Source organism: Cynocephalus volans, chromosome 14 (genome assembly GCF_027409185.1).
Source record: "Cynocephalus volans isolate mCynVol1 chromosome 14, mCynVol1.pri, whole genome shotgun sequence".
Taxonomy (NCBI): Eukaryota; Metazoa; Chordata; class Mammalia; order Dermoptera; family Cynocephalidae; genus Cynocephalus; species Cynocephalus volans.
Window position 1 is genome coordinate 23,327,348 of NC_084473.1, and position 11,543 is coordinate 23,338,890.

Below are 11,543 nucleotides of genomic sequence, written 5' to 3' on the forward strand. Positions count from 1 at the left end.
CTTAAGCGTTTTGGCCCCTTCCCCAACTTCTCATCGGTTCTCTTAGTCTAGGAAGGAAGCCAGGAGCCCTAGGGTCAATACGGTTTCTTAACCTTTTTTGGAGGGGTGGGGAGAGGGGATGTCGGGGCCCCTTTAAAATCTGATAAAATCTTCCTAGAAAAATGTTCTTATCCGTACACAAAATATTGTGCATTCAACTGAAGCCGCTTCACGGGCCTGTCCCAGTTACAAACCCCCGTTCCATACCTACCCCAAACATGCCTGCCCGTGACCATAGCCTATGGAGCTAGTGCTTTAGACCAGCTACATTCTTAGAAGACTCTGGTCCACGCCTTGGAGCAGCCCATGGGGAATTTAAGATCCTGACCCTCAGCACAGTTGACCATCATCTTTCTGATAACCTCATCTCTGACCTAACCACCTTGGAGAGTGGGGCGTGGGGAAATGGAGGAAGAACACCTCTGGGGCCGGGCTTTTCTCCCCACACCCACCTTCCACCGCCACTTGTCAGAATCATAACTTCACAACAATTTCTGGAACAACGCAGGTAAGAATGAGGTGGAAAAAAGAGAAAGTTTTTAAAGTTCCATTCATCCTTCAAGCAAATGTGGCTTCTCCAAATATATCTTTCTAGATTCCTGGATGTCTTTTGGGTGGAGGTGAGGGTCTGGCCTGGGGGAGGAACTGAAGGTAGGATTCATTCATTCATTCATTCATTCATTCATTCCACAGCACTAATCACTCCACACTGCAATTGTCTGTGTCCCCACCTGTTCCAGACGTCGTTCCTGGAGGACAGCGACCCTGTCTTTATTCAATCGGTATCCCCAGGGCGCTGTTCTTTGCCTTGAAAAGTGGAAACCCAGTCAATGTACCTGGAGAGAGCTACACGGGCTGCGGAATAGGGGTTTAGGGTGGTGGGGAGGACTTGGCGATGGCTGGTGTCCTCCCTCCCCCCGCCCCGCTCCTACCGATCCCGGAAGCCTGGCGAGGGTGGGTGCGTCTGAGCTCCAGGGCACTGAGCACATCCAGCTGCAGTGTTGTTTTAATTCTCCCCCTAATCTGTAGGGCTGGGTTTACTCCCCAGAGTTTAGCACAGAGTAGGTGCTAAACCAATCTGCACCGAACGGACGGATGGATGTGTAGCCGCGCGTGCCTGCATGCCTCGCCCACCGCCCTCTGCAGCCGGTGGGTTAATGCTCCTCGGCCGGGCCGGGCTCCGGCGCTGCCACGTCAGGGTCCTTCCCCCGGGCCCCGCCCCTCCCGACCCCACCTTTCCGCGCGGCTCCGCCCCGTCGCCCCCTCGCCGGCGGCCCCGCCCCGCGCAGGTCCCGACTCCAGCCGCACCTCCTCAGGCTCTGCAGTGGCGGCGGGGAGGCGAGCCGGAGCTGAGCCGGGGCCGGGGCCGGAGCCGAGCCGGGGCCGGGGCAGCAGCGGGGACCCCCGGAGGCGGGGCCTGTGGGACCGCGATGGGCGTGGAGATCGAGACCATCTCTCCGGGAGACGGTACCGGGCTGCCGAGCCGGGGAAGGAGGAGGAGGGGTCCCGGGGCGGAGCCGGGCGGGCGGGGGGCTGGGTCCAAGGGGGCTTGCAGGGTGACGAAGCGGGGGCGGCAGGAGGAGACCCCCAGACGGGATTCTCGGGGGTCTAGGGGACGTCCCTCCACCATCCCCTGCGCGCTCGCCCGCCAGGGGAATGAAGGCGGGGGCGGGGGTCTGCGGCCCGCCACCGCCCCGGGGGCCGCGGGCTGCCGCTGTCGCGCTGAAACAGCTCGGTTTTCCGCTGCTGCTGATTTCCCAGGGCCGGGGTTCAGCTCCGCGTTTTCTGCCCTGCTGGGTGAGCTCTGGAAACTGGGGGAAGGACCTGCTTTGGGGTTTCTTGCTGCTCGGGGGAGCTTCCTTCCAACGCACCCCCCGCCGGGCCTCGCGTCAAGCAGCCCCCCGCAGGCTGGGCAGTGAGAGGCTAGAGGGACAGAACCGGTCTGGGAAGGGAGAAGCGCTGCCTCTGCCGCCTCTGCATCTCGCTTCATCCTCCCCGCCTGGCACAGCCTCCCCTGCCATCCTGTCTACTCCCATGGCCTCCAAGTTTAAGACGCTAAACCCAGACCGACCCGCTGCTCGACCTCTACCTGGATGTCCCAGGATATCCAGGTGGAGTCAGCAAATCCAAAACAGAACTCAGGCCCCCACCCTCCCTACCCTACAGGGCTCCTCTGTGTGCCTTGTTCCCTGTCTGGGGACTGGCACACTCATTTTCCCAAGAGCTTGTATTATTGGGTCTGGGCGTGCAAGGAATAACCATTTCTTTATTTCTTAAATAATATTTAATTCATACCAAAGCCCTCAGGTCTGAAGGGTTTGACAGGCAAACTTTATGTCAGATATTGTTAACAACCCCTCTGCCCAGGAAACTGGAGGGCTTCTTGGTTCCAGGCCACCCTCCTTGTTCAAAGTCAGTGGTCCCTAGAAGTCTCAGTCACTACCTCGGATCACCTGTGGGGTGCAGGCTTCTTTGCCCAAGCAGGGAACCTTGGTGCTGGGTTCCAGGGAGAATCTCACTGAGGCCTTGTCACCCCCTACAGCCTCGAAACGGGTCTCCTTACCTTCAGTCTGGCCTCCTACCTCAGTCCTGCTCATTTTCCACACCATAGCCTGAAGACTTTTTAAAATGCATATTTGACCATGTCCGTCCCTCAATCAGTGAATCTTCATGATTCCTCCGTCTCCATCTCCAGGCAGATGCTGTCTTGGTAATATAGTCTATTCTAACCTTCCACACTAGAGCTATATCCCTCACTACCTCTCCCTACAACCACCACCAACTTTTTCTTCAGCTTTATCAAGCTGCCTGCAAGTTGTTAAACATACCACTCATTCAGCAAATATTAATTGAACATGTACTGTGTGCTAGGCCCTAGGGTTACAGCAGTGAAACAGACAGGGCTCCCACTATTACTGGACCCTAGGCCTTTGAACATGTCATTGCACGTCATTCCCTTTTCCCATATTATGTCCCTTTACGTCCTCTGGCAAACTCCTGTTCATCTTTTAAGACTCAGTTTAACCATTATCTCCTCTATGACACTTTCCCTGACTCCCCCAGTCAGTTGCTCCCTCCTCCAGGCTCCCATAAAGTCCTAAATGTTGGCTTGGTCACTACCCTTCCCTAGGCCTTATTATCCAGCCCCAAAGCTTTATATTCCACCCAAATTTATACCTCTAGTGCGGACTCTCCATCTGGCTACTTGCAATATAAACTCAGATGTCTAATAGGCATCTCAAGATTGCCACTCACACAAATCTGTTCCTCCCCAGCCTTCCCCATCTCAGGAAATAGCTCCACCATCCGTCCAATTGCTCATACCAAAAACCCAAGCACTGTTCTTGTTTTTTCCTTTTCTCTCATCCTGGACCCCTTCTCCAATCCGTTTGCATGCCCTGTCAGCTCCGCTTCCAAAATATATCTCCAGTCTATTTCCCTCTCTTCTCTACTGCCACCACCTTAATTTCAAGTCATCATTGATTTCTTGTCTGTATTACTGCAACAGACGCCTAACCGTCCATCCTACACACAGCAGCCAGAGTGATCTTATAAAATCTTAATTCAGATTATGTCATTCTCTTGCCTAAAACCCTGCAGTGGCTTCCTACTGCACTTAGTATTAACTCCAGCTCTGCAAGCCTGTATGATCCGGCTCTTTCCCACTTCTCTCCCCTCTCCCTTCTTTCCAGTCACCCATCCTTTCCTGACTCAAGATCCTGCGCTGGTTATTCGCTCTTCCTGGAGTGCTTTTTCCCAGCATTTTGCTCATCCTTCAAGCCAGCTCAAATGTCACCTGCTCTAAGAAACTTACCTGGACCACCCTTTCTAAAATGGCCTGTCTCAATGTCTCTCTCTCTTTTTTTTTTTTCCATCCTTTTTTTGTGACCGGTAAAGGGATCACAACCCTTGTCGTGGTGTCGCCCGCACCGCGCTCAGCCAGTGAGCGCACCGGCCACCCCTGTGTAGGATCCGAACCTGCGCAGCGGCGCTCGCTGCGCTCCCAGCGCCGCACTCTCCCGAGAGCGCCACGCGGTCGGCCCTCAATGTCTCTCTCTTTAATTCACCATTGTGTTTATTTTCCTTAGAGTACTTACCACAATCCGTGATTATCTTGTTTGAGTATTCTCATCTCCCTCCATTAGAATGTAAACTGCAAAAAAGTAGAGATCTTGTCTGTATTGTCCACTGCTGTGTCCCTGGGCACAGGCTTGGCACATAGTAGGTGCTCACTAAATACTTGTGAATGCGAATGTTTAGTCATCACTCCGCATTACAATCTAGTATTTATGTGTCTGTTTCTCAGACTTCCTCATTAACTCATGTATTGCTCTGTATCTCTGGAATCTAGTCCAGGCCTGGCACATAGTAGGCTGTCTGTAAATGTTTGTGGAATGGATAAAGGAAAGTGAAAGGAGCAATCAAAGAAAGGTGGGAAAAATCCAGGAGAGAGCAAAGTTGAGAATACCCAGGGAATGACGATTAATTCCAGGCCAGAGCAGTGATGTGACTAGTTTTGGCTCATGCACAGTGTGGAACCAGAACTAGGGCCATGGGCATCTCCATGGTATGGAGGGAAACACAGGTCAGGATCACACTGGAATGTCCCAGGTGAGTTTTTCTGATATCCTGCTCTTTCATCTGCCTTGTGTCTCCTTGCAGGAAGGACATTCCCCAAGAAGGGCCAGACGTGTGTGGTGCACTACACAGGTAGGCCTCACTCCCTCAGCCCTCACCCAGGTCTGCCCCTCCCAAGACAGCGCTCTCCTCTGAGCTCCTCTCCAGAGGTGTCTGCCCCTGGATCAGGCCTAAAGCCCAAGGCAGGGCTGGCCGGTTAGCTCATTTGGTCAGAGCATAGCCTGATAACACCAAGGTCACGGGTTCGGATCCCCATACCGGCCAGCCACCAAACAAATAAATAAATATTAAAGCCCAAGGCAGCCGGGTCTCCCTTGACCAGCTACCCCCACTCCTCTCAGCCTGTCTGTAGGAGTGAGAATGGGGATTTGCAAGGTCATCTCCTCCACACTTAGACCTGCTAGGGCCATCCATGGTGCCAGCCTCTAGTTGAGTCAAGCACTGCCAGTCCCCTTCCCTCTGTTGCAGGCAGGGTGGAGCCCTGGTCCCCCTAGTTCTGTTTGACATTTGGAAGTTAAAGCTCTGAGAGCCCTGAAACTCCCAGCAGACTGCCTTTTCATCATACAGTCATTAGAAAAGAGGAGGTTGGCTTCCTCAGAATTTCCTCTCTCTTTTCAGAAGTAGACTGTTACTGAACACCTACTATGTGAGATGCTGTGCTGGGAACTGGGCGCACAAAGATGAGAAGGAAGGATCCTACCTCCATTGGGACTGTGGTGGGGGGTGGGGAGAGGACGGACAAGTCCCTGGAGGCTCCACTGCATTGTGAGGGCTGGGGCGATGGCAGTGCTTGTCTCTGCATATTGGCGGAGCCCAGAGGAGGGCTTCATATCCCTGCAGACCCTTCTTGGATGCTCTGTATCTGAAGGTGGGCTGAGACACATTCTAAATGAGTTCTTCAGGACTGCTGGCGGGGAGATCATGAGCAGGTGTTTGTTCCAAGGGAGATGAGCGCTCTGCATTGTGACCTGCTTCCCAATGTGGCAAACTCAGTGACAGCCACTTAGCATACAGCAAGGTCAGTTTAATTCCTGAGACATACTCAGATGGGGCCATTTTTAGCAATTCTCTGGGCCAGTGTGAAGCACCAGGTTAATTCTAGACAGACGGTGCAGATGTTTCTCAACAGTTGTGTTGCTGGGCACTGACGTCAGTGGGCCGGAGCTGTGTTTTATCTCCTAGTGATGTGGCCTAATTACCATGGGTCCTCTGGGGCCTCTGACCTGTGTAATTGATTTATCTGTTTTACACGTTGTAGACAGACCAGTATTTATCAAGTTACTGAAACCACAACATCCTTTTGCAAAGTCTTTTCGCAGTACATACACAGAGCAGGCAATGTGCATTAGACACTAATACCAGCTGTGAGCAGCTCTGGTTTGGGGAGAGACTGTCTTATCAAACACAGCAGGAGTTCCGGTAAACTTTTTTATTAAATAGAAATACAGTAGAGAACATAATCTAAGATGTACAGCTCAATGAATTGTTTCAATGTGATCACACTTATGTAACCACCACCCAGATAAACTAAGAACATTACCAACACCCTCAGAAGTCTCCCCCCTTCTTTCCCCAAATCATTCTACCTCCCTAAAGGTAAAAGTAACTATTATTCTGACTTTTGTCCACATGGATTAGTTTTGCTTGTTTTTGAACTTCATATAAATGGAATCATAGAATATGTACTTTTTTGTGTTTGGCTTGTTTCACTCAATATTATGTCTGTCGGATTTATCCAGAGTGGTTTGTTCTTTTTATCCCTCTACAGTATTTCATTATATGAATATACCACAATTTATTTATCCTTTCTACTGTTGATGAACATTTGGGTTGTTTATAGCTTTTGGTTTTTATACATAGTGTTTCTTTGAACAGTCTTGTAGATGTCTCTTAGTACACATATATACACACATAGGAGGATACTTCAAAAAGTTCATGGAAAACTAGAATTAAAAGACAATACAAATCCTTCCATGAACTTTAAGTACCCTGTATGTACATGTTTCTGCTGGATATATAACCCAAAGTGGAACTGTGGGGGTTCAGGTTATACTAATGCTCAGTTTTAGCAGTCCTTCCGAACAGCTTTCCAAAGTAGTTGTGCCAATTTCACTTCCACGAGCAGTGTAGGAGAGTTCAGTTACCCAAAGTCCTCATCAACACTTGGTATTATCAGTTTTTTGTTTTGTTTTGTTCTGGCCTGTTCTGATGGGTGTGTGGCATATCTCATTGTGGTTTGATTCGCATTTCCCTCATGAATAATGAAGTTGAGCACCTTTTCATGTTCTTACCGGCCATCTGGTTATCGTCTTTAGACTGCCCAAATTTTGTTCTTTTTTTTTTTTTTTTTTTATAAAAAGATGACCAGTAAGGGGATCTTAACCCTTGACTTGGTGTTGTCAGCACCACGCTCACCCAGTGAGCTAACCGGCCATCCCTATATGGGATCCGAACCCGTGGCCTTGGTGTTATCAGCACCACACTCTCCCGAGTGAGCCACGGGCCAGCCCAAATTTTGTTCATTTTAAAAAATTAGGTTGTCTGTCTTTTTCTTATCGGTTTGTAGGAGTTCTTTATGTATTTTGGATGAGTCTTTTGCTGGCTATACCTATTCTAAACATTTCCCACACTATGGCTTGCCTTTTTACTTTCTTAATGGTATCTTTTGAACAGAAGTTCTTAATTTTAATGAAGTCCCACTTATCAGTCTTTTCCTTTATGGTTAGTACTTTCTGTGTCCAGTTTGAGAAATCTTTATCTATATCTGGGTCATGAAGATATTATTCTATTTATTATCTTGTAGAAGCTTTATTATTTTATCTTTCATGTTTAGGTCTATGATTTATCTGAAATTTATTTTTGTTTTGTTTTTTTTTTTTTTTTTTTAAAAGATGACCGGTAAGGGGATCTTAACCCTTGACTTGGTGTTGTGAGCACCACGCTCACCCAGTGAGCAAACCGGCCATCCGTATATGGGATCCGAACCCGGGGCCTTGGTGTTCTCAGCACCGCACTCTCCCGAGTGAGCCACGGGCCGGCCCTGAAATTTATTTTTGTATATGTCTTCAATAGAGGTTAAGTTGGGGCCGAGCCTGTGGCGCACTCGGGAGAGTGTGGCGCTGGGAGCGTGTCGACGCTCCTGCCGCGGGTTCAGATCCCATATAGGAATGGCCGGTGCACGGTCACGAAAAAGACAAAAAAAAAAAAAAAAAAAAAAAGAAAATTAGAGGTTAAGTTGCATTTTTTTCCCATATGGTTATATACAGTTCATCCAGCATCTTTTATCTCGTGTGTGTGTGTGTGTGTGTGTGTATGGCTGGCTGATATAGGGATCTGAACCCTTAACTTTGGTACTATCGGGCCGAGCCCGTGGCGCACTCGGGAGAGTGTGGCGCTGGGAGTGCGGCAACGCTCCCGCCGCGGGTTCGGATCCTATATAGGAATGGCCGGTGCACTCACTGGCTGAGTGCTGGTCACGAAAAAGACAAAAAAAAAAAAAAAAAAAAAAACTTTGGTACTATTAACACCATGCTCTAAGCAGCCAGCCCCATCCAGCATCATTAATACAAAAACATCATCCTATATTTGCTGAATGGCAATGGCACCTTTGTCAAATCAAGTAACCATATATATGTGAGTCTGCTTCTGTACTGACTGAATTTGTAGTAATAGATAACTGTATATGATCTGAAGTAGATTAAGTAACATGAAACTCAGAGAAAATGGGGAATAAAAAAGTCGGTCTAAATGGAGTGTGTGAATGTGTGAGTATATGTGTGTGCGCATCCATGTGCGTATTTGTCCAAGTATATGTCCATGTGAACATATGTAGATCTGTGTATCTAAATATTTTCTTAGCATCTGTTTGGCCATCAGGGTTTTTCTCCTGAGTGTGTGTGCATGTGAGCATGCATAAGTATCTCTTTGTGTCTGAATATCTTAGCAACCTGTGTGTATGCATGAGTTTGTGTTTGATCTCCTTAGCATCCATCTGTATATATCTCTGTGTAGCCAGAAGGGTTTTCTTCTTTGCCTCATTTAGTACCCAGGGCAAGAGCCCAATTTATTCTACCCAGAAAGTAGGTAAATAAGACTGTTTGGTTTTTTTTTGGCAGCTGAGCAGTACAGGGATCTGAACCCTTGACCTTGTTGTTAAAACACTGTGCCCTGACCAACTGAGCTAATTGGCCAGGCTAGGACTATTTCTCTAGTATACATTAAGTTGTAGGAATTATGAGGTGGAATCATAGGTGGCCCAGCCTCCTATGTTAAACATGGCAACTCTGGGGCCTAGAGAGAGACGGCAATTTGCCCAACATCATACAATGAGTTAGAGCCAGAGTGAAGTCAGAACCTTGTCTCTAGACTTACAGCTCAGGTCTTTCTCTAGTCCCAAATTGCCTTTTGTGGTGGTCCAGGAGTTGCACAAAGAAGTCATGGAATGACATCATTTACAGAAGCTCTGACCTTTGAGTCAGAGTCACCAATTAGAATTGAAAATAGGAAAACAGCTCTTGAGCCTTGGGGTGCTAGACTGAGACAACACGTGTACATCAGGTATGACAAGGCATCTGTAGCCGGAGGCTGAAGGATGCTCTGAACTACTAGAGACAGCACCTGGGGTGTTCCAGTTTCAAACAGCCCTGTTTGTATGGGGTCTGGAGACACCACTGACCAATTGCGTCACCTTACACTCTTCAGTGCAGTAGGGATTGATGTAACCTTTGTTTTTTGTGTTTTGGGGGAAACTTAGGAAACCTTAGAAACCTTAGGTGTGAAAACCTGAAGCTGGAATACCTGGGAAAACAGACCTTTAGGCTGAGGAAAGGAATTTGAGGAAGGTGTGACCTGAATAGGACACAGGGGAAGGGAGGGAAAGGGAAAGCAGAGAGAGGGTTATAAGGCAATAGCCAGATCTTGAAGCGCCTGAATGCAGTGTAGGCATTTGGATTCTGCCCTGGGCGGCTGCTGAAGGGTTTTAAGCAAGAGAATAATATGAGCAGATTTGTGCTCAGTGGGGAGGTTGTTCCTATCCCCAGGAGAGACACAGTGGTGATTCGGTGAGACCCCAGGGTGGTGGTAATAGAAATGGAGAAAACAGGTAGATTCCAAAGACATGTAGGACTTGGTCATAAGCTGTATGTGGGAGTGAGGCCGAGGGAAGTGTCCAGGTTTCTTGCTTGGGCAACAGGACGAATAGGAAGATTGGAAGAGGAGCAGGTTTATGCAGAACAGGAATTCCATTTCAGACATGTTGAATCTGAATTGGGAGTTAACTCATGACTGCAGCTCTTTTCCACTGTATTCTTGCTTGTTGACAGGGATGCTCCAAAATGGGAAGAAATTCGATTCATCCAGAGACAGAAACAAACCTTTCAAGTTCAGAATTGGCAAACAGGAAGTCATCAAAGGTTTTGAAGAAGGCGCAGCACAGGTAAGATGGAGGATACTCATTAAAGGGGATTTGAGGAGTCAGGGTCTAGACTCAGCACTGTGCCCTCCACCTCCACCCTCACCCTGTCAGAACATTGGTGCCTTTTTTTTTTTTTTTTTGGCTTCTGGCTCGTACCCTTGACCTTGGTGTTGTAACAACTGGCCAGCCCAGACCACTGCTGCTTTGACTCTACTGCCAGGGCATGGTGACGCCATCTAGTGTTCACTCCTGGCTTTGTGTCCCCACCCCCTTCGTTGCCAGCATGCCTCTTTTGTGTCACTGGGGGCTCTCATCCCAAGCACATCCCCCTAGGCTTGTTTGGAACCAGCTGATGAGGGTTACCAGCTGTTTGGACTGTGGCAGCAGCAGAACTGGGATGGGGTAGGACAGGAAGGTTTTTTGTTTTAGTTTTTTACCTTTTTTGGAAACAATTTCAGACTTAAAAAATATTATAGAAATAATACTGAGTTCCCATATACTCAGCTTCCCCAAATGTTAACATCTCTAAGGGCTGGCTGGTTAGCTATTTGGAAGAGCATGATGCTGGTAATATCAGGGTCAAGGGTTCAAATCCCTATACTGGCCAGCCACCGAAAGGAAGCAAAAAAAAAAGTAAAAAATATTTACATCTTACATAACCATGGTACAGTGATCAAAAGCAGAACATTACCATTGATACAATATTGTTAACCTATCCAAATTTTTGAATTGATCATTCAAAATTCAAAAATTTATTTAAATCTCACCAGTTGTCCTACTAATGCCAAGCAGGTTCTTGATGACTGCTGTGATGAGCCCTGGTTCAAGCGTTCCTTCCTCGGTCAGTCTGCAAAGTCATGTGAAGCTCAGTTAGAGTGGGTCTCTTAGCCCCCACCACCTTGCCATGGCCTCTCATCTCTGAGCCTCTTTAATGAACTGCTCCCACCACTTGCTCGAGTGTGTACATGTGCTACTTATACACCCTCTTTAGGCTTCTTTGGAAGAGGGTGAGGAAAAGTTATGAACAGATAGAAGTGTTTGAGCCATACACAAATTGAATAACCAATGGTTGTCAAATGAATGAATTTGAGACTAATTTGTAGAGGTTATTGTCCCATTGTCAATTCTCTGCTTTTCTTAGGCAGAATCTGAATTTGTTACAGCTCTTAGCATGAGTTCAATGTACCACATATAAAATTCATCTCAGATCTTCAGAGTTACCATGAGGATGGTTTGGGAAAATGCCAAAGTCATCTTACTTTTTTCTTTTAAATCAAGCTGGGTCCTCTTTCTCCTCTCCCCATCTGCCCCCATCCCTGCTAGATGAGCTTGGGGCAGAGGGCGAAGCTGACCTGCACCCCTGATGTGGCATATGGAGCCACGGGCCACCCCGGTGTCATCCCTCCCAATGCCACCCTCATCTTTGACGTGGAGCTGCTCAACTTAGAGTGAA

General features: G+C 48.1%; 1 protein-coding gene across 1 annotated transcript; it reads left to right on the plus strand.

Annotated features, from left to right (window-relative positions):
* The first annotated feature begins 1,389 nt into the window (after window positions 1–1,389).
* FKBP1B (FKBP prolyl isomerase 1B) lies at window positions 1,390–11,543 on the plus strand. Its single transcript, XM_063078928.1, has 4 exons — window positions 1,390–1,506; window positions 4,702–4,749; window positions 9,999–10,111; window positions 11,369–11,543. The coding sequence occupies exons 1-4, from the start codon at window positions 1,470–1,472 to the stop codon at window positions 11,411–11,413; spliced, it is 243 nt and encodes an 80-aa protein (XP_062934998.1). The 5' UTR covers window positions 1,390–1,469; the 3' UTR covers window positions 11,414–11,543.